Source organism: Panthera onca, chromosome E3, assembly GCF_046562875.1.
Source record: "Panthera onca isolate mPanOnc1 chromosome E3, mPanOnc1 haplotype 2, whole genome shotgun sequence".
In the NCBI taxonomy this organism is placed as follows: Eukaryota; Metazoa; Chordata; class Mammalia; order Carnivora; family Felidae; genus Panthera; species Panthera onca.
In genome coordinates this window covers 19,326,822-19,346,669 of record NC_138354.1, presented here as the reverse complement: position 1 = coordinate 19,346,669, position 19,848 = coordinate 19,326,822, and the positions used below count along the sequence as shown (strand labels likewise).

General features: G+C 53.0%; 2 protein-coding genes across 9 annotated transcripts in view; one reads left to right on the top strand and one right to left on the bottom strand.

Annotated features, from left to right (window-relative positions):
- SGF29 (SAGA complex associated factor 29) overlaps positions 1-16,101 on the top strand; it is a 32,942-nt gene extending 16,841 nt beyond the window's left edge. For 4 of the 5 annotated variants that reach the window (XM_060648883.3, XM_060648882.3, XM_060648880.3 and 1 more), the window contains 9 exons: positions 4,853-4,941; positions 7,329-7,404; positions 8,100-8,172; positions 13,356-13,420; positions 14,332-14,461; positions 14,535-14,681; positions 14,896-14,931; positions 15,022-15,184; positions 15,896-16,101. In XM_060648883.3, coding sequence (XP_060504866.1) covers positions 4,867-4,941; positions 7,329-7,404; positions 8,100-8,172; positions 13,356-13,420; positions 14,332-14,461; positions 14,535-14,681; positions 14,896-14,931; positions 15,022-15,184; positions 15,896-16,012 — 882 coding nt within the window. In that variant the 5' untranslated portion in view covers positions 4,853-4,866 and the 3' untranslated portion in view covers positions 16,013-16,101. Of the gene's footprint in view, positions 1-1,864; positions 1,957-4,852; positions 4,942-7,328; positions 7,405-8,099; positions 8,173-13,355; positions 13,421-14,331; positions 14,462-14,534; positions 14,682-14,895; positions 14,932-15,021; positions 15,185-15,895 lie in introns of those variants that run through there. The other variant, XM_078439958.2, reaches the window with a different exon arrangement.
- Positions 16,102-16,263: 162 nt separating this feature from the next.
- On the bottom strand, positions 16,264-19,437 carry LOC132689284 (sulfotransferase 1A1). 4 transcript variants are annotated; one of them, XM_060648885.3, is made up of 8 exons: positions 19,323-19,437; positions 18,414-18,597; positions 18,182-18,307; positions 17,993-18,090; positions 17,447-17,573; positions 17,255-17,349; positions 16,593-16,773; positions 16,264-16,462 (listed from the first exon to the last, which is right to left on the bottom strand). In XM_060648885.3, the coding sequence occupies exons 2-8, from the start codon at positions 18,559-18,561 to the stop codon at positions 16,350-16,352; spliced, it is 888 nt and encodes a 295-aa protein (XP_060504868.1). In that variant the 5' UTR covers positions 18,562-18,597; positions 19,323-19,437; the 3' UTR covers positions 16,264-16,349. The 4 variants fall into 4 exon arrangements, with proteins under 4 accessions (XP_060504868.1, XP_060504870.1, XP_060504869.1 ...); XM_060648887.3 differs by having other exon boundaries at positions 18,414-18,589; positions 19,323-19,436; XM_060648886.3 differs by having other exon boundaries at positions 18,414-18,589; positions 19,318-19,429.
- Positions 19,438-19,848: the final 411 nt, after the last annotated feature.

Here is a 19,848-nt window from a genome sequence, read left to right as displayed (position 1 = left end):
ACAAAGGAATCTTGCAAAAGTAGTTTTACGAGTAGACATTCAAAGAAATTCGAAGAAATTTTGGTAATCTGATATTCCCAGCATGCCTCCTTCCCTTTGATTACTGAGTATATATAACCACCAGCCTCACACAGCAAAAGTACAGCACCTTCTGCCCATGGGTCGGGTTCCCATGCTACTTAAATACACTTAGTAAGTTGCACTGTCAGCGGCTCAAGAATTCTTTCTTTACTGTTGGCCTCAACCCCCACATAATTTTTGGTAGCCTGTACGGGGACAGTGATGAAAGAAATTCAGGAGCTTCAGTGCGGCTTGGTAAGTCTTCTTTACCCCCAGTATTTGTTTCTTACTTGTTCTTTTTCGGAGATGTCCTGAATAGTATGACTCTCCAGAATGTGCCTTGTCCAAGTGCTCAGGAGAGAACCTGTGCCTGTGGCTACACTACAGGGAGGGACAAACTTCTGCCCCCCAGCTGGACACTGGTACCTTGGCTGTAACAGCGTTGGTCAGAAATCAAGCTCTCCCTGTTTTACTGGTTTATTTTATTTTTTTTTAGTGTTTGTTTATTTTTGGGACCGAGAGAGACAGAGTGTGAGCAGGGGAGGGGCAGAGAGAGAGAGAGGGAGACACAGAATCCGAAGTAGCCCCAGGCTCTGAACTGTCTGCACACAGCCTGATGCAGGGCTCAAACTCAGGAGCCATGAGATCATGACCTGAGCCGAAGTCAGACACTTAACTGACAGAGCCACCCGGGAGCTCCTATTTTGCTGTTTTTTATAATGTTTGTATTCTTCTTGGGCATGGGATGGCCATACCTGTCATTAGGGTGGCTGCCAACCTTAAGACCCCCTAAATAGCCCAGTGTGATCCCTCGAGCATAAAATTCAACATACATCTTCCTGTGTGCTTCCCGAAAGGGACAGGTGGGAGCTGTTCCCATTTGGGGCACTAACCCAACAGGGGACCCCTCCCTTGGGACTGGTTGACGGCTGAAACTCATGAGAAAGTTGCCCGGGTTAGGTAGGAGTTCCACACTGCCATCTTTTCATGTCTCTCATTTGACCTTCCCCATCGACTGTTTGGTGTTCTTGGTCCTGCTCTCAGGGTAAAGGTACTTCTACCTTAGATATCTCATGCGTAATTTGATATGAAATGGCTGCCCCTTCTAAACAAAGGCCAGGACCTCCACCCCATCCATTACTACTAGATCCAGAGGCTTACGAAGGGTATCATTATTGGTCACCAAGCCTACCGACTCCCCCAAAATGGAAAGAGGCAGCCTCAACGGTTGCGGCATTTCAGTCCATCTCCCCGCACCTACCGCAGGTTAGGGTGCAATAGGGGAAGTGGAGGGAAGCCCACATCCCTCCTCAAGTAGTACAGGGGTGTCAGAGCAGTCAGGGGAGGGTGCCTCCTGCCGCCCTGAACCCCAGGAAGCTTCAGCAGTGTTCCTGACAGGATGCCATTCAGAAGCTGAGAGAGATTTTGGTCAAGGACTCTTAGTTAATGTAACGATGGATGGGATCAGCTTCTTCAGTCCCAGAGGATTCCCCGTCTCCTAACACAATGGAGTTAATTTGGATTTAAAGAAAAAGTGCCGAGCCCTACTCCCCACCCCAAAGAATAAATACTGCCCCCTAGTTAACACTGCCAATAAAAGATAGAAACCCAAGTGCCAGGGCGTGCAGCTCACTCTCTCGAGCTTGCCTGCTCTCACATCTCGAGAGTGTCTTTTTCACTTTAATAACCTTTCCCTCCCCACTTCTTTTACTCATCTGCTGTGCTGCATGTCTGTCCTGAGCTCCTTCCTGAGACAAGACCAAGAACCTTCAGCATCCACTTTGGGTCTGGCTGGGTCAAGGCTCCAGGGATCGGGGTCTCCCCAGTTCACACGGCAACACCTTCGGCAGCCACGAAGGGACAGGGTAACAGCAGGTCGAGTGACCGTCTTCATCGGTGAGCTTCTCACCTTCCTTGTGCTGGACAGTTGCTTAGTCACTCTTTGTTCTGCTCTCTCTTTCTGATCTCCCTGGGGAAAGGCCTCAAAAGGAAACAAAAAATTCCAGTATGCCAGATTATATCTCAGTACAGGGGAGACTTCTCCTGTCTCTCCCAAGGACACCCATGTTGATTGAAAGGAAGGATGGGCAGGGGTTCCCTCTTGGGGGGCACGCTAGGCCAAAGAGGGCAGCAGGTTGGGGATGCCCACCTGCATCAGGGATGATAGTGTGATGGTTCCAGGGAGATGTCCCAGGGCCCAGACTCTCCAGGGTGGTGCTCTTGGGGTTCAGCAGGGACGCCTCTAGCCCAGGAGACTGTCAACTTTCTTTCCTCTAAATCCTTGATCCCATCCCACCCCGCCTTGAGATACATCTTGAGAAGCTACAACCAGTTTGACCCTGGCACCTTGTATGCTTCCTTCCCACGTCGGCTTCTTTGTAACATTGTTGGCCTCAGTATAAAGAATGGGGAAGTCTGACCAGAAAAATAGACCGAAATCCCGTATGGTCAGGCTTTTACGGATCTGTACCCAAACCCTGATCTGTCCGTGCTCTTTTAGGGGGCCTCAGAACACCCACCTCCTCCACTCCTCAATGCACCATCAGCTCACCTGCCTTAGGCCTTGTTCTTCTGTTAATCCGCCACAAGCCTGTGTTCTGTCCTGTGTGCCCACCCACCTTGTCTCTTTTGTAAACAGGTTGCTGCCAGGATCCTGTACAGCCCCCCCCTCTTTTTCCTGAGTTACTCGTCTCCTCTTTGCTGCTGCTTTGGTGTGTCAGATCTGAAATCTGTCTTGAGAGACCTGGATGAATGTCGCCTGATCCTTGTACGTGGAGGCGTCTCCCTCCTTCGTCTCCAGGTTAATGGCTGTGATAAACGGAGCCAATTGTCTGTTACAGGTCTTCCTCAGGATGGGGACTTTAAGGAATATTCCCAAGCAGCTTTTGAAACTCCTTTTGTCTCAAGGGGGTTCCCTGTATTGTCTGGCCAGACTGGACTGCCTTTTTTCACATTTTGTTGGGGGAAAGAAAATGTTCATCTGTTCTCCTGTCTGGTGACCGGGAGTCTCTTTCTTCTGTTTGGGCTTTTATCGCCTCCAGCCTTGCAGGCAGCACCTCGCCTCTTCTGCCTCCTCCTCCCTCTCCTCCTGTTTCGGCACCACCCTCCACCCTAGGCAAGGCTTACCTAACAGGCTCCTGCACCTTCCTCAGTGCCTGTGGCACCAGTGGTTTCTGGTCCTACTCCCAGTGTCACGGAGCGGAGAGCACTCCAAGCTGTTGGGCCGCCTCCTTATGAGGTTCAAACTGAAACACGTCCCAGGTCGGCAAGAAGGGGCCTGACGGTTCCCTTGGACTTAAACCACCCCTCAGATTTCCCCACAGGTACCCCAAGCAACATGGACAGTGCGGAGCAGATTGATTGACTTTTAGTGGGCACAGGTGCAACATATTTTGATTGAAAGTCCATTTAAGTTTGTTTATTGTTTTTAAGTTTATTTATTTTGAGAGAGAGAGGATCCCAAGCAGGCTCTGTGCTGTCAGCACAGAGCCTGAGGTGGGGCTCGATCTCATGAACTGTCTCATAAAGCTTTCGTGGGTGATGGTTACGAACAAGTAGGTAGGTTGAATAAATGAAAAGGTTTCTAGGTAAAACTTTTAATGGCTTTCAAGATCTTTTGTAACATGAATTTTTTTTTATGTTTATTTTTGAGAGAGAGAGTACACATGCAAGCAGGGGAGGGGCAGAGAGAGAGGGAGTCAGAGAATGCAAAGCAGGTTCCAGGCTCTAAGCTGTCAGCCCCAGTGTGGGGCTCAAACTCATAAACCATGAGATCCTGACCTGAGCCAAAGTTGGATGCTTAACCGGTTGAGCCACCCAGGTGCCCCAGTAACCCAAAAGTTTTAAAGTTTTGCTAAGTTAAATGATAAATTGGATTGAATTCATTGGATATCCATAACCTTTCTAAATAAGGTAAAATACCTAAAGCATTGTTTTCTGAACGTAGGTTTGTGTTTTTGGCTTCTTATTGTGGAGAAACTGACAGGGTTGCTTTCCTCATCATTTCCATCAGCCTTAATTATGTTTAATAGAATTTTAACTTAGAAACCTTAGTTTCCAGTGAACATGAAGTAGTAACCAATTGTGAACTGTCTGCTACACCAGAATTCTTTAGATTGGCAAATTTATGAATATAGTTCATAATTTCTAAAAACATGTTTTCCCATAGCACAATCTTTCAACAAAGCATGCTTAACAAGAGACTCAACTCTGTATGTAGGAAAGTGGGAAATGTGTTAGGAAGATACAAGAAATGAGAATACATTTTGTTGAGAGGAAAAACAAAGTAATTTTGTCCTAAAATGAGACTGTTTATTTAGAGAGAGAAGCCTTAGGACAAAGCCTGAGTGAAAAAGAAAGTTGTAGAAGGTTTGTCAAGGCAAATCTTTGAAAAGAACTTTGTATGTAATCATGACTAAGATTGAAATGATCTCTTATTGTCAGCTTGGTTAGTTAAATATGGAGTTTTATAGTGATCTACGATCCTGTTTAGGCATGTACCATGAAACTTCCCAAGATTCAAACTCTAGATAAAGTCTTTTTGACTGATTAGGCTGGTTTATTTGGTATGGTAAGCTACTTGGGAAGTTGTATCACAGAGATGATGATAAAGGTTATGTTGTTTGGGTAAATGCTGTAACTGTTCTAGAAATTATATGAAATTCCTGTAGTTTTAGTATGTTCTGGTACAAGGTCATCATTTGACATTCTGAGCTTCAACATACCTTTTGGAGGACACGATGAACCCGTAACAGCCACTAACAGGGTTCTCTCCTATTCCTCTCCACCCCAGGCACCCCGTATGCAATGGCCCTGGTGTCTGCTGATTCCCGCATTGCAGAACTTCTCACGGAGCTCCATCAGCTGATCAAACAAACCCAGGTAAAAAGCTGTAGCCCTTGGCTCCTGGAGGGCAGCATGTGAGTGGCAGGGGTGGAGGGTGGGGGGTGGGGAGGGTTGTGTTCAGAGAGATTGGACGTGCAGGAGCCCAGGTGATGTGAAGAATGCGTTTTAAGAACGAGAATGTGGGGGTATAACTACCCTTCCTGCTGGATTTTCTATCAGGGGCAGGATTTTGTGATTCTTTCTGTTTAATAACGGCTGTATTGAGATCTAGTTCACTGGTTCCAAGTGTCCGATTCCAGTGGTTTTGGTGTATTCACAGAGTTGTGCCACCATCACCACGATCAATTTCAGAACGTTGACATCGTCTGACAAAAATGCCCTGTATCCATTATGGCCATTCCTCTTTTCCCTCCACCCTCTTATCTCAGCTGAACACAGATACTCTTACTGGGCAGGATACTCCAGGGGTGCAGGCAGAGGTTCTCTCCCGGGAGCTGGTCAAGGGCCAAAACTTTTTTGGAATATGCAAGATCTGAAAACACAGGCCTGTTGAGTTCAACTTTTCCGGCACAGCCCCCCGTCCCCAGCCCTTGGCCTAGGCTCCCTTAGAGTGAAATGATATCGGAGCATCTACATTTAATACAGCATTTCTACATCAGCTATAGCAGCAGTGTCAACACGAGTATGCCTAACATTTGGAGGAGCCGGTGTGGGGTCGGGATAGACTTCAAGAAACAGCCTGTCCTATTGAGCCATTACATACATTTTCATATTTTTATACTAATTTGGTTACCCATTTCGCCCCTTCATCCACTCCTGTTTGTGCCTTATAATACGTTTGTGTCGAACTGTTCCTTTGGGCACTGGTACCAGAATTATCATATGACTTCTTTACGTAAGGCAGTTGAGTTTTACTGGCGATACCAGGGTGGTACACTGTTGAACTATGGTCGTGGTAGAATTCAGTTTCATTATAGAACAAGTTAGTAAGAATTATAGACTTATTTCTTATGCCTTCCCACCGGAATTGGCCTTGCCCACTTACTAGATATCGTACTTAACTAGATAATGCCCTGGACAATAAAAGTATACTTTACAATATTTGCTTTGTTACGGTTGGCCACGATTCAGTTATTTCTGGGTTCTGGTGACAAAGCCAGTCACCCTGTTGCAGCTCACAGGCTTGAAAAGAGACTGGTTTTCATTGTGTGCCCTTGTACACCGGGGCTCACCTCCTCCCTATGGGAAGGACCTAAGCGATACTCAAAGTAACAGCCCTACCTCTGCCAGCTGTACCTCAGGATGTCTTATTTTGATCTGTTCTTGGATCAAGGCAGTCATGGTGCATCAATATAAATTATAAAAGCCCTGTACAGGTGCCCTAGAAGGGCCGCCACAGGTTTAGAAACGCGTGCTTCCCCTAGGTGTGTCCTTGGAGCTCAGTGGCTAGAATGGAGGGCCGTTGCCCCATGGCTGCCGCAGCCCCCGTCTAGATTAAAATAGCCAAGAGGCCCTGAGGGGCAGGGTGGCAAACCTTTCCCAACAACACATGGGTCCGTGAATTATCCAGCACTATCTGTTGGATTGACCTGGCCCAAGACACTAACTCCTCCTCATCTTTCCAGGTGGACACACACTCCTTGTCTTCCTCCTACCAGAGAACTCACCTTAGTCTGTTCGTTTTACTAATCAGTCTTCCTCTGAATGCCACTTCTCCTTAAAAGTGTATTCAATTGTCCCATGAGGCGCACACTAGCACCCGTCTCCCCTAAAACCCTTTCTGTCTGTGGGCCAGTGTACTTTGTCCAGCACGCATTTTGTTACCATTGTTGTCTACTGGCCTGGGTGCAGTGAGGAGACCTATTTCATACTCCAAAATGCTGGGTCCCCTATACTGGATGTATGGCGGCCACACGTAGATGTATTTTAGCCTGAATGTATCAAATGGCCTCTCCAAACCTTCCTCACCTCAGGGCGAGAAGGTTCCCCAGGGGAATTTGGACCCACCATGTGATGCCTGCTGCTCTAATCCTATCAGAAAGCCATTTTTTTTCCACTTAAAAAGATATCTTTTCATTCACAAAAATAAGGGTGGTGTGTGTTTGTGCACGGCATATTGGATGTGCCGCTGCTATACTTTGGTCCATTATAATCAGGGTCCTCTCCAAGCATTCGGTCATCCAGGTTTATAGTTACACAGGGACCCATCTCCTGGGAGCCATGCACCACACAGTCATGTGGCCCAGAAGGGAGCGGTTCCCGGAAATTCCTTCCCAAATGAAGTCTTTTGTAGTGGGATGTAACCTGAAAAGTAAGGGTCAGGAGATGCCGGTATAAATATATCTGGGGCCTCTGGCCTGGGATGCGGGGTGCCACAGCAGGATAAAGGGCCGCCCTCATGCCTGTTGACCTCACCCTTGCAGGAAGAGCGTTCACGGAGCGAACACAACTTAGTGAACATCCAGAAGACCCATGAGCGGATGCAGACAGAGAACAAGAGTAAGTAGCTGGGCTCACAACAGAAAGGGGTATGGGCCGAGACAGGGAACCTGACTGTTACTAGTGTCGGACAGGATTTGGACAGGATTTTTGCATGTACCTACACAACCCGAAATGAACCGCTCCTTGGCCAGAGGGACAGTTTTCCCTTAGGCTGTGTGATATATGGTGACCCAGGAAACAGATAGCAGATGACCTAGCACTAAGGAGCCTTAAAATCCCCCACTTCTAGGGACTGGGACGTCAGTGAAATGAGGCTGCATCCAGGGGAACCCCTTTGGGCACACAAGCATCCCCAGTAGGCTGGTGTTTTCTAGAGAGAGCTTCCCTCCCGTGCACTGCACATGCCCCAGCGGCCCTCATGCTCAGCCTCCTGGGTCGGTGCTTTCCAACCCTGAGCAGCTTCGAGAGTTGTTGTCTGTCTTCCTCTGTGCTGACACGTATTTTCTGTCATGCGATGGCAGAGATTAGAAAGTCCTCTCCTGACATGTAATGATGTGATCTGTACCATATGAAAATGTGAACTCGTCGAACATGGGCATCTGCCTCAGAGAGCACTTCTGACCCAATAAAGCTCACACCCTGGCCCGTGGCCTCTGTAAGCCTCCGGAAGTCTGATTTGGGTGTACTGGAAGCAGGGCCACATGACCACCAGCTGCCCCTTGCCCACGCCTCTTTCTCTGTTCACTCGGCAGTCTCTCCCTATTACCGGACAAAGCTGCGTGGGCTCTATACAACCGCCAAGGCCGATGCGGAGGCGGAGTGCAAGTGAGTACTGTCCCACCGCCCTGCCCTCATCTCCCCTTCCCCGCCCGTGCGCTGGGCTCCAGAAGCCTACAAAACACAGCCCCAGCTGCCTTTCCTGCCACGGATAAGCAGATTCCCACTCCCCAGGCTGTCCCTGGGGGCCTGCCTTCCCTAGCAGGGGAAGAACCCACTTTTGGACCTCTCTTTCCCGATAGCCCTGCTGTTTTGTAGATGGCAGTGAGGTGGGGACCAGACCCCAGCACTGCCATTTACCAGCCGCAGTGACCTTTTGAGCAGGCCCTTCCATCGAGACTCAGTGCTCCATCATTACAATGGGGATAATAACCATCTACAGAACTGTCAGCATATGAGACGGTTGTATATATAGTGCCTAAAACCAGTGTTTTTCAAACTTCTGATCATTACCTGTGGTAGGAAATACATTCTCTGTTGTGGCTTAATAATAATAATATTAAAGACATAATCATCATGTTAATAATATTAATAAAGACTCCTTTTGGCCTTACTGTGCCAGGCATTATTCCAAGTACTTTATGTATTTATCTCAATGCTCAGAGCCACCATTTTACAGATGAGGAAACTAAGACACAAGGGGTTCCATAATCTGCTAAAAGACATACAGCTAGTAAGTGGGGGAGCCCAACGTTAGACCCAAAGTCCATATTCTTGGATACCATGCTAGAATGGTTTAATGATTGTCTTTTCACATTTATTTTATATGCACATATATCATAGAATTGGAACAAGAAATAGTTTGTACTGTTACTATGTCTTTGTGTGTGTGTGTGTGTGTGTGTGTGCGTGCGCGTGTGTGTTTTGTTTTGTTTTGTTTTGTTTAAGTAATCTCTACACCCACTGTGTGGGGCTCAAACTCATGACCCAGAGATCGAGAGTTGCATGCTCTTACGGCTGAACCAGCCAGGTATCCTCTGTTCTGTTTTTTTTAAATGCTGGTTGTTACCCAGGAAATTAATTTCACAACTCACTAATGAGTTATGGGCTCCGTTTAAATACTGGCCTGCACATGTGGTGATGGCCAGCACCCTAAACATTTCTAGTGGTTCCAGATCTTCCTCTCCTCCCGTCAGGCTCTTCATGAGCACACCCTGCCTTGCGCTCATGGTCCCAGATTTTCGTCGCCTGCTGTCATCTTTGTTTTACAAACCTTTGCCGGCACCTGTGTCTGGTGCTGGCCATCCCCATGTAGAGACACGAGGATAGCGAAGACCCTGCCTTCAAGGGCAAACGGTCCGGAAAGGAGAGGCACCCTAAGAAAAGAGTTACAGGACAGTGTGGTTGATGGGCCAGCAGAGGTGGGCTCACTGTGCCTGCAGGCCCGGGATGGCCGCGGGGAGGAGGAGAGACTTGAAGTAGGGGTCAGCAGGTGGACACGGCAGAGGGGACAGTGTGTGGAGGCTGTGGAAGAGTGCCCGCTGGGCATGCGCACTGGGGGACTGAGAACCAGTCCTGTGTGGCTGGGAAGGGCAAGGCAGCATGTGGAGGGCTTCCAGGAACTGGGTTTTATCCTGGAGGCCACAGGGAGCCAGTGCGGATGTAAAAGGAGAGAAACCTCTGGCTGCTGTGTGGACGGTAGACTGGGTGAGATTCAGAGCCAGTGAGGAGATCGGGCAAGAGGTGGTGACGGGATTGAGCCAAGACAGTGGCTGTGGGGATGGAGAAGCAAGGGGGGGTTCAAGGGCAGATTCTGAAATAAAATTGGGGGAATCGGGCGCCTGGGTGGCCCAGTCGGTTGGGCGTCCGACTTCAACTCAGGTCATGATCTCACGGTTTCTGGGTTCAAGTCCTGCGTCGGGCTCTGTGCTGACAGCTCACAGCCTGGAGCCTGCTTCGGATTCTGTGTCTCCCTCTCTCTCTGCCCCTCCCCTGCTCATGCTCTGTCTCTCTGTGTCTCAAAAATAAATAAAAACATTTTTAAAAAATTAAAAAAAATAAAATTGGAATCATTTGGGACAGGGGAAGGTGAAGATCCCAGGGTTTTTTAGCTTAGAGGCACCAGCTGGGCTCCCTGTGCTGGTCTGGGGAGGAGAACAAAGGGTGGGGCTGACTTAGGCAGGGGGAGGCACAGGCCGGGGGGAGGCACGGAGCGTTCTGACCGCCAGCCGGCCTTCCAGCCCACCCTTCCCCACCGCCTCTTCTCCCTGATGTGCAAGTTTGTCTCATCCGGCCATAGTCGGGCCCTTTCCCGCTCACCTGCACTGGAGTTGGGCTGGCATGAGTTAGAGGGACACGCACATTAGAGAGTAAAAGGCAAATGGCCCTTCCAAGCTTAACTGCTGGGAAAGTGACTGCTTCAGAAACCAGTCTGGTGTGGGCTCCTCTCTCCCATTGACCCACCGGGAGTTAAACACTTAGAAGCTTATTTCCTAATTTCAGGGCCCAGCCTCTTGCAGTTCTGCCACTTTACTTTTCAGACTGTCAAAAGTTCGTACATTTATTCACTAGACTCTGAGTCCTTGTCAGCACCGGGTGCCGTGCTGGGCCCGGGAGCACATGAGGGGGCGAAGTGCCACCCTGCCTGCGGGAGGCTCCGAGTCTGGGAGTCTGGGTGGGGAACACGTGTCACGGTGTGTTCCCGCGACACTCTCCTCCACCCATACATCTCCAAGCAGATTAATTAAAGCCCTCAGGAAACTGAAGAGGCGCCAAGAGCCAGCGTCAGGAGTTAGTCCCATGACACGCCGCTAGCTGACTCCTTGACACGCTGCTGCACTTTCCTCCACATGCTCTTTCCTGCCCCCCGGCTGGTTTCATCCTCCTGCTTGCAGAAAATGGAAAAGTGCCTGTGTCTTCATTTAACAATTTCTTTTTTTTTTTTTTTTCTTTTTTTTTTTTAAAAAGGGCTTGAGGTTGCACACTGGCTGCAGGGGTCAGAGGGCAACAAGGTCAAAGATTTCACTTTCCAGAAATAGGCAGCCATTCCAGGCAGGAGCAAATCATTTTCTAGCCTTAGTGCAAAAGGTCTTCTGCAAGAGTGGGAGGGACGGGGTCCTCAGTGATACTTTGGCCACAGACCGTGGCTTCCAACCACCCCGAGTTCCGGCTGGGGAAGATGGTTTTTGCCCTGGCTCGGCTGGCGCAGGCAGAGGTGTAGGTTAGCTTCCCAAGGGCCTGAACGACTCCCAGGCTAACACGGCAGGTCCCCAGAGGAGAGAATGATTTGTGGTCTGAGGACGGTCCTTCCGCACCAGGTGCGGGGCCCTGGACAGCTGACCGTTGGCTGCGGGCGCTTGCGGCGTAGATGTTGTTCCAGGCTGCAGGCCAGAGGTGGCGCTCTAGTCTTGACCTGTTCCATAGGAAGGAGGTCTCGTCCACTTTTTTCCAGGGTTATGGCCGTTTTCCATTGTGTAGTTAGTAAGTCTCTTATGGGAGGTCATCGAGATTATGTAAATATTCCAGGTCAAGCTGTCTCTCAGCTTTGGCATCTGTTTATGGTCCTTGTTCACAACAATTGGGATTCTTTTTCTTAAAGCGCCCCAGGGGATTCTGATGTGGTTGAGACCCACTCCATTAATGTCTCACAGAGTACAGCTTAGGACATACTGCATAGAGCTGTGTTCTTCAGACAGGCCCAGCAGCAGTGGTCAGACTCCCAGGTTCCCTTTGGCCTCCTGGCTTTTACTCCCCTCCTGTCCTGGTGCCTGACTGCCCTGTGTCCCAGTGCTCCCGGCCTGCAGTGGCCCTGGCTGAGCCCTCCCTGTGTCCTGTGCCTGCCGCGCTGAACTGTGATGCTGCAGGCATATCAGGTGACATGTCCACCCCTCCCTGCTTTGGACTGCCCCACTCCATCTGCCTGACAAGCTCCACGAGAGCCTGGGACCCAGCAGGACACAGCTGCGAGGCTGTATCGTGCTGTGTTCTTATTTGTCTCCCTCCTGCTAAATGAAGGCCTTCAGAACTACAGGGGCATTTACTAAAGGTTTACTAGAGGAATAGCTATGGGAGAGGAGAATAAATGACCCAAAATGGAGTCTGTGCTGCTTAGTCCTATTGAAATACTTGTGGGGGAAGAGTCCTCAAGATCTAGGATAAAGAAATCTTCCTCCAGCGAGAATTGTGTTCAGTCTGCTGGATTGCCTGGGCCCCAACCACTCTGGAACCCCGTAAGTTAACTCCAGAGGCTTACTGGGGCTGTGGCCTTTCGGAGACAGATTCCTTCTACCCCTACCCCTGCTCTGAGCTGAGAGGACTCCCCACAATCCTCTGGAGTGTCTCCTTTTACACGTCCCAGCGTGGGCAGACCCCGAGCCTTAACTTCCACCCTGCGAACCTCCAGACTGTTCAGAGCAGCCAGACCTGTAGCATGCTTTCTTCAGGCTTTGTCAGATGCAGTTCTCTCTGCTTTGCTTGCCTCTCTGCGATTCTCTTGGATTCTTTGGCCTGCTTCCTCTCACTACCTTATCGGTTCTTTTATGCTTTTAAAATTAAAAAAACACGGGTGCCTGGCTGGCTCAGTCAGTGGAACACGTGACTCTCGATCTTGGGATTGGAGGTTTGACCCCCGACCCACGTTGGGTGTAGAGATTACTTAAAATTAAAATAAATAAACAAACCAAACCAAAGAGATAGGGGCGCCTGGGTGGCTCAGTCGGTTAAGCGTCCGACTTCGGCTCAGGTCCACGATCTCACAGTTCATGAGTTCGAGCCCCGCGTCGCGCTCTGTGCTGACAGCTCGGAGCCTGGAGCCTGCTTCCGATTCTGTGTCTCCCTGTCTCTCTGCCCCTCCCCCACTCACATTCTGTCTCCTCTCCTCTCCTCCCTCTCTGTCTGTCAAAAATAAACATTGGGGCGCCTGGGTGGCGCAGTCGGTTAAGCGTCCGACTTCAGCCAGGTCACGATCTCGCGGTCCGTGAGTTCGAGCCCCGCGTCAGGCTCTGGGCTGATGGCTCGGAGCCTGGAGCCTGTTTCCGATTCTGTGTCTCCCTCTCTCTCTGCCCCTCCCCCGTTCATGCTCTGTCTCTCTCTGTCCCAAAAATAAATTAAAAAAAAAAAAAAAAAACGAAAAAAAAAAAAATAAACATTAAGAAATAAATAAATAAGCACTTAGGGTTTATAGTTTTTGGCACTAGGGCTGATCTGAGTTACCCAGCTTGCTGTAAGCAGAGACGGAAGTCTGTGCTTTGTGCTTCATCCTGACGCCTTCTCTCCCTTCTCCCCACCCTCAGTATCCTCCGGAAAGCTCTAGATAAGATAGCAGAAATCAAGTCTCTGTTGGAGGAAAGGCGGATCGGTGAGTCGGAGATGCGTCTTGACCAGGCTGAGTGAGGCTTCTGAGAGCAGCAGCCACGGCTCCCTGCAGCCTCAGCCCTGTGTGCTCGTTCCGTGGACTTCCGGTGGGGGGAGCGCATCTGCGCAGCCCGGGTCTGGGAGGGAATGGAGACGCTCCCCTGCTCAGAGGCAGGGGCTCCCCAGCGTCCCTGTGCAGACCTGGGAGGTTTCATCCCCCTACCCGTGCTCTTCTCCCTTCCTCTTGTGCCTGGGCAGGTGCCTCCTTCCCGCTACCTCCACTCGCACTTCTTTCTGTCGTAAACCCTGGCTGCTCTGTGAGGGCCGTCCTAGGATGGAGTTTACACAGGTGCTGGCTTCCAGATCCCTCCAGGCCGCCCCGGCTCTCCCACCTCTCTTACCGTAACGTTCGGTGAGCCCACAGCGGGCAGTCGCCTCCCCCGTCAAACGTGTCACGCCGCCAGCGGGGTCCGTGTGAGGTTGACTGGGTGTGTGGTGCCATGCCTGAGGAGGTCAAGGGTCCGACTAAGGAACCTAAAGTTCTTTTACCTTTATGTGGAATAACAGCACATTCTAACAGTAGAAAAGCACGCCTAATTGTACACACAGCTCTGTGAAATTTTCACTGACCGAACATCTGATGTGACCAGCATCTCAGAAGCCCCCCTTTTTGCCCTCTTTCGTCCTTCACACCAAGGGACCCCCCTGACCCGACATCTCACCGGTCCGTGAGAGTAGTCCGCAAGTGTTTCTCCGCGGGCATCTGGCGGAAGGGGCCGGGATCCCATCTGGGCCCTTGCTGCTAACTCGGGAGCTGGGGTTCCAGGCCGAACGCCACTGGCAGCTCAGTGCACGGGTGGGCCTGGGGGAGGCGCCCTGTCCCCGGTGCCTCAGGGGCTCGCTTCCTTCCCACAGCGGCCAAGATTGCGGGCCTGTACAATGACTCGGAGCCCCCTCGGAAGACCATGCGCAGGGGGGTGCTGATGACCCTGCTGCAGCAGTCGGCCATGACCCTGCCCCTGTGGATCGGGAAGCCTGGTGACAAGTGAGGGCAGGCCCCGGGTGGAGGGAGCTGAGAAGTGGGAGGGGCTGGACCTAACACCTCGTCCCACCCTCAGGCCCCCGCCCCTCTGTGGGGCCATTCCAGCCTCTGGTGACTACGTGGCCAAACCTGGAGACAAGGTGGCCGCCCGGGTAAAGGCTGTGGATGGGGACGAGCAGTGGATCCTGGCCGAGGTGGTCAGCTACAGCCATGCCACCAACAAGTGAGTCGACACCCATGCCTCCGTCTGCGCTCCCGTTACACCTGCGCGGCTGCCCCTCCCCCACGTGCAGGATGGGAGAAGGGCTTCCCTCCGGGTGCCTGTGGGGACGGGGACGGTGTGTGGTGCAGGCTCCTTGGGCCCATTCCCTGCCCCGCTCGTGGCTCCCCGACTTGGCGCACCTCCCCGCATCCACCGTTTTCCTTTCGTTCGCCAGGTATGAGGTAGATGACATCGACGAAGAAGGCAAAGAGTGAGTGTGCTGGTCAGGGCGGGACCGTGGAAGCTGCTGGGAAGGAGCCCCCGCCTGGCCGCGGGTTGACCTAAGCCCCCCTTCCCCCAGGAGACATACCCTGAGCCGGCGGCGCATCATCCCACTGCCCCAGTGGAAGGCCAACCCCGAGACGGACCCTGAAGCCTTATTTCAGAAGGAGCAGCTCGTACTGGCCCTGTATCCGCAGACCACCTGCTTCTACCGTGCCCTGATCCACACGCCCCCGCAACGGGTAAGCAGCCCCCACGGGAGAGGCCGCACAGGACACGACGACTGGGCTGACCCCATGGGTCATGGGGTCACCGTCCACCTCCCTCCCCTCCTGACCACCTCCTCCAGCCTCTCTGAGCTAGGAGGGTCCCGTGCGTTGCCCTGTCTCCTGCTCACACTGCCCCGCAGCTGCCCTCCGGCCCTGCCCCCTACGGCAGTGCCAGCCAACCCCTCTCCCACCTTCAGAGTCCCAGCAGGCCCTGAGTGGAATGTGACCCACGAGTCCCCTAGTCTCACCTCACCTGCGCATTTCGACAGGCAGCCCTGAGATGGGAAGGCCCGTGCCGGGGCCCTTTCTCTGTCCCCGGCTGCGCTCCCTCATGCTGGTCACCCTTCACCTCATGGTGGGGGAAAGGCCCTTCTCCCCTCTTCCTCCAGGATTCCTGCCTGCTGCCCTCTGGGTTTTCCTTGATCCCCTTAACAGAGGGTCCTCAAAAGGCACCAGATCCTCTATGTAGGATCTCCCCATATAGACAGTAAGTCTCCCTCCTGCTTGCTCTTTGTTGCTGAGAAAAGAACTCCGTCCTAGCAGGGGTTAGGTTCAAACATCTAGACTTTTTGAGCGAGCTTGGGGACGGGAGAGGCTGGGAGCCCCAGAGGTTCTGCTCATTCTCGGCACAGGGCCTCGTCTGGGGGTCTCTGACCAGCCCCTCCTGTCTGCCCCCTACTGCAGCCCCAGGATGACTATTCAGTCCTGTTTGAAGACACCTCCTATGCGGATGGTTACTCCCCTCCCCTCAATGTGGCCCAGAGGTACGTGGTGGCTTGTAAGGAGCCCAAGAAAAAGTGAAGTGGGCTGGCAGACTCCAAATCTCCTGCCGTCCTCACAGGGGACTGCAACAGAAGATTTTGTGATCAAATAAATATTGTTCCCCTTTGCCCATGTCTCCTTGGCTTTGCTTTTCCAGGCCCTTCTCCCCCTCCTCCTGACAGGACAAGTTGGGGAATTGGAGGCCGCGGAGGAGATGGCCGCATCTGGTCCCAGCAGGCATTTAGTTTCAGTTGAGGTTTGCTCTTTGCTCGCATTAGAGACTCAGGGTGTTAACACAAATGGGATTTTATTCTCGACCCCAGGGTCAGGCCGGGTCACAGCAGTGGGGCCGCGGGCGTGCCTCGGGGAGCACCACTCACAGGTGCGTGCGGAAGCGGAGGCTGCAGCCCGCCATCTTCTCCGCATAGTGGGCGTCAAAGCGCTCGTTCTGGGCCACGGTGAAGGTGGTCTTCCAGTCCCCTGCGACGCCTGTGGGCGCGAGGAAGAAGGGCAGCGTGGCTGTGCGTCCTGGCGGCAGAGGCGGCCCCGGGTGGCTCGGGCAGCTCTCGCTCTGCTTCCACGCTTGCCTCCCCGCCCGGCCAGCCGCCCGGGCACTCACCTTTCCTCATGAAGGCCGAAACGCTGTGATCCATGATGTCAGGGGGTATGGTGGTGTAGTTAGCCATGGGGTTCTTCTTCATCTCCTTGAAAGACGTTTGCTGGGTGATGAGATCCACGGTCTCCTCTGGCAGGGTGCGCCCCACAAACTCCAGGATCTTCTGAATTTCCCTTTTAGGGTTCTGGAGCAGCAGAGGGGCTCTTCAGTAGAGGTTGGGATCGCTCATTGAGCAAACAAAAGGGGGCCTCCCAACCCCTTAGGGGACCTGGCCGCTTCCGCTTCCGGCCCTCCCAGCCCCAGCTCCTTGGGCCTGCCTTCCCTGGAGGCACATTAACTGCCGCCGCCCTGTGACCCTGTAACAAGCTCTGCCTGGGTCCCAACGGGTGAGGGCAGGGACAGTCGTCTCTCAGAACTCTGGCCCCAGGGAGAACAGCAGCAGTAAATGGCCAGTGGATGGCGAGGCGTCGCTCCGGTCTGAGACGAGCCATACAGTGTTGCCCCCCGGGTGGCACCGCAGCTCCATGTCCCGGGCGGGAAGGCGGGCCGGGGGGGTCCCGGGGACTGACGTGGGGGCTGCCATGGGGAAGGTGGCTGAGAGGGCCTCGGCAGGTCCCCGTGGGCTTCTTGGCTCTCTGGAGAGAAGTGGCAGCGGGTGACCTCACCTCTTTCATGTCCTCATAGAAGAGGTAGAGAACAGGGTGGGTATGACTCAGCTCCCACCACTCCCGCACGTGCTGATACCAGGACCCGTAGGACACTGGGGAAAGGGCAGGGGCAGGGACACAGAGCTGGCATTAGTTTTGACTGACCGCTGCTCAGCTCCACCCCACTCCTTCCTCCAGATTGAGCCCCACCTTCTCCGGCCATGAACTTCTCCAGGAAGCTGTCCCAGGTGTCAGGGTCAGGGTGCACCTTGGCCATGCGGTAGAAGTGGTAATAGGAGACAGCCACATCCTTTGCGTTGCGGGCAACATAGACCACCTGGAGGGGCAGACGACCCCCCCCACACACACACACCCACGCATCATCACCACACAGTGAGCCAGGCACTGGATGTTCCACCTTTCACAGCATCCCTGTGAGGGAAGTTATCCCTGGTCTGACCAGAGGGGAAACTGGCTTAGAGGCTGACTTGTTTGTGTCCCTGGAACCCTATTTGATGCTAATCTAATCCCCTCAGTGCCGCCATACCCAGATTTGGAACCAGGCGTGCCCCACTGTCACCAGCCCCTCCTCTGCGGGCCTGGGGAGGCCTGCAGAGAAGACTGCCTTTCACAGCTCTGCACAGAGGAGGCTCACTTTCACCGACTTCTACCACAGGATGGGGCAGACAGCCTCCCCCCTTAAGATGAGACCTTCCTCTCAGGACCAAAACTGGGATGGCTTCCTCTGCCACTCACCTTGACCTTCTGATCCAGCAGGGTCTGAGGGAGCAGGGCCAGGGGCAAGTGCGTCTTGATGATTCGTGGGGCCGGTGTGTCTTTCAGAACCTCCATACCTGTGCCGTGGGCAGGGAAAGGTCTGCCGAGCTAGAGCCCAGTCCTGCCTCCTCCCTCCGTTCCACGTGGCCCTAGAGCCCTACTGCACACCTGTGGGAATCCCTGGAGCCTTGAACTCAAGGAAGGGTATCCGGATAAAGACGGGGGCCCTGCGACACTTCTCCAGATCGCCACCTTGGTAGATCATGTCCAGGATCTCGCTCACCCAGGTGGTGCCTGGAGAGCAGGGAAAGAGGAGGCCGACAGGGCTGCGGGTGGCCCCCTGCTGGCCCAACGCGGGACTTGTGGCCCAGGAGAGGGGTGGGTGGCCCTCATCACTTACCGGATTTGGGGTAGGTACTGATAAGCAGGTCATCGGGCTGGGCCTGGAAGTTCTGCAGTGGCCCCAGTGCCTCGGCAAAGTACTTGATGAGAGGGATCCCCTTCACGTACTGCAGTGGCGGGCGTGAGGTGTCCGGGACCAGCTCCATGCCGCTGCGTCAGGGGCCAGAGTGCAGCCTACTTCCCTTAACATCACAACATGCCATCTACTGAAACCGTTGCTTTAAGATAAGGGACTGAAGGCTGGGTGACTTGCCCCCACTCACAAGGCTAGCGAGCGGCGGGGGCGGGGGTCCAAAGCCACACGTAACCTGCAGAGGGTCACAACGCCGGCTGCACCTTCACCTGAAGGGCCTGAAAAATCCCAGAGCTTGGGGCCACACCCCAATCCAGTTAAATCACTCTGGGGGCCCAATCCCAGTTTTCGGGAAGCTCTCCAGATTCCAGTGTGCACTTGAGAAAACTACTCTAGAGGCTGCCTGTCCTAAGTCCCCGCCTGTTTTCTTTTTCATACTACTTCCTGCTTCAGCCCCTGGCCTACTGCACTGGCCTCCTCGCCCTGTCGTCCCCTGGAGCTCCTTGGCCCCTCACATGTGGAAACATCCCAAAGGCCAGCCTGTGACCCCACTTGTCCAACCACACTCCATCTTGGCTCGGAGATAAACACCCAGCTGAGCAACTGAGCTTCCTTTAGGGGCTAAAGTCTGAGATGTAGATGAGCAAAAGAGAGGAGTCACGGAAGGGGGTTTCGGACCGGGTTGCAGTTGGCAGACTGCTTTCCCGAGGGAAAGCACAAGGATGCCATGCTATCAGAGGCAGCAGCAGAGAGAGAGGATCTGGAGAGAGAGGAGCTAGCGACGCCAAGTGAGGGAAGTCTGGCCAGCCCAGCCCACCCCAGCACTCACCACACCTCTCTGGATCTTGGCCTTGTGGCTCCTTTGTGCTGTGGCTTACTGGCTGCAGTTGTGGGGAGTACAGACTTGCTTTCTGAGCTGAAGCGTTTCTAAGTCCAAAGTGGGAGGTCTCTGGAGCCAGCACTGGGATCTGGCCGTCCTCCAGGAAGGAAAGGGTGGAGTTTAGAGTGGGAGGGCCCCCCTGTGCTCCCCTCCTCAGCACCTTAGCCAGAGCCAAGCTTAGACTGACCTGAAAATCCAAGATATGGGTTTAGCATGCAGAAAATAAGAGTGAATCCAGACAACAGAGCCCAATAAGCTTTCATTTTTGTCTTTTGGGGGTTTTTTGAGCTGTAATCCTGGCTCCTGACCTGCCTTCCAAGCTCCACCCCTGCAGGGCGGGCCAACCAACAGCTTTTTCTAATGGATCCAGCCAGTTGAGAGGGGGCAGGGTGGAGAGGAAAAATGGGACACTCCCGTGAGCAGGGTCACTCACCTTCCTGGCTGGCTCCAGGCCAGTCTTGGAGATGCCAAAGGCTCAGG

What these genes read in the sequence shown, in the direction of transcription:
- LOC132689284 (XM_060648885.3), bottom strand. Translation starts at nt 18,561, where the DNA reads ATGGAGCTGGTCCCGGACACCTCACGCCCGCCACTGCAGTACGTGAAG. An exon ending in TGCTGGATCAGAAGGTCAAG is followed by an intron (nt 17,574 to 17,992) that starts GTGAGTGGCAGA and finishes CTGCCCCTCCAG; the next exon opens with GTGGTCTATGTTGCCCGCAA. An exon ending in GAAGTTCATGGCCGGAGAAG is followed by an intron (nt 17,350 to 17,446) that starts GTGGGGCTCAAT and finishes CCCTTTCCCCAG; the next exon opens with TGTCCTACGGGTCCTGGTAT.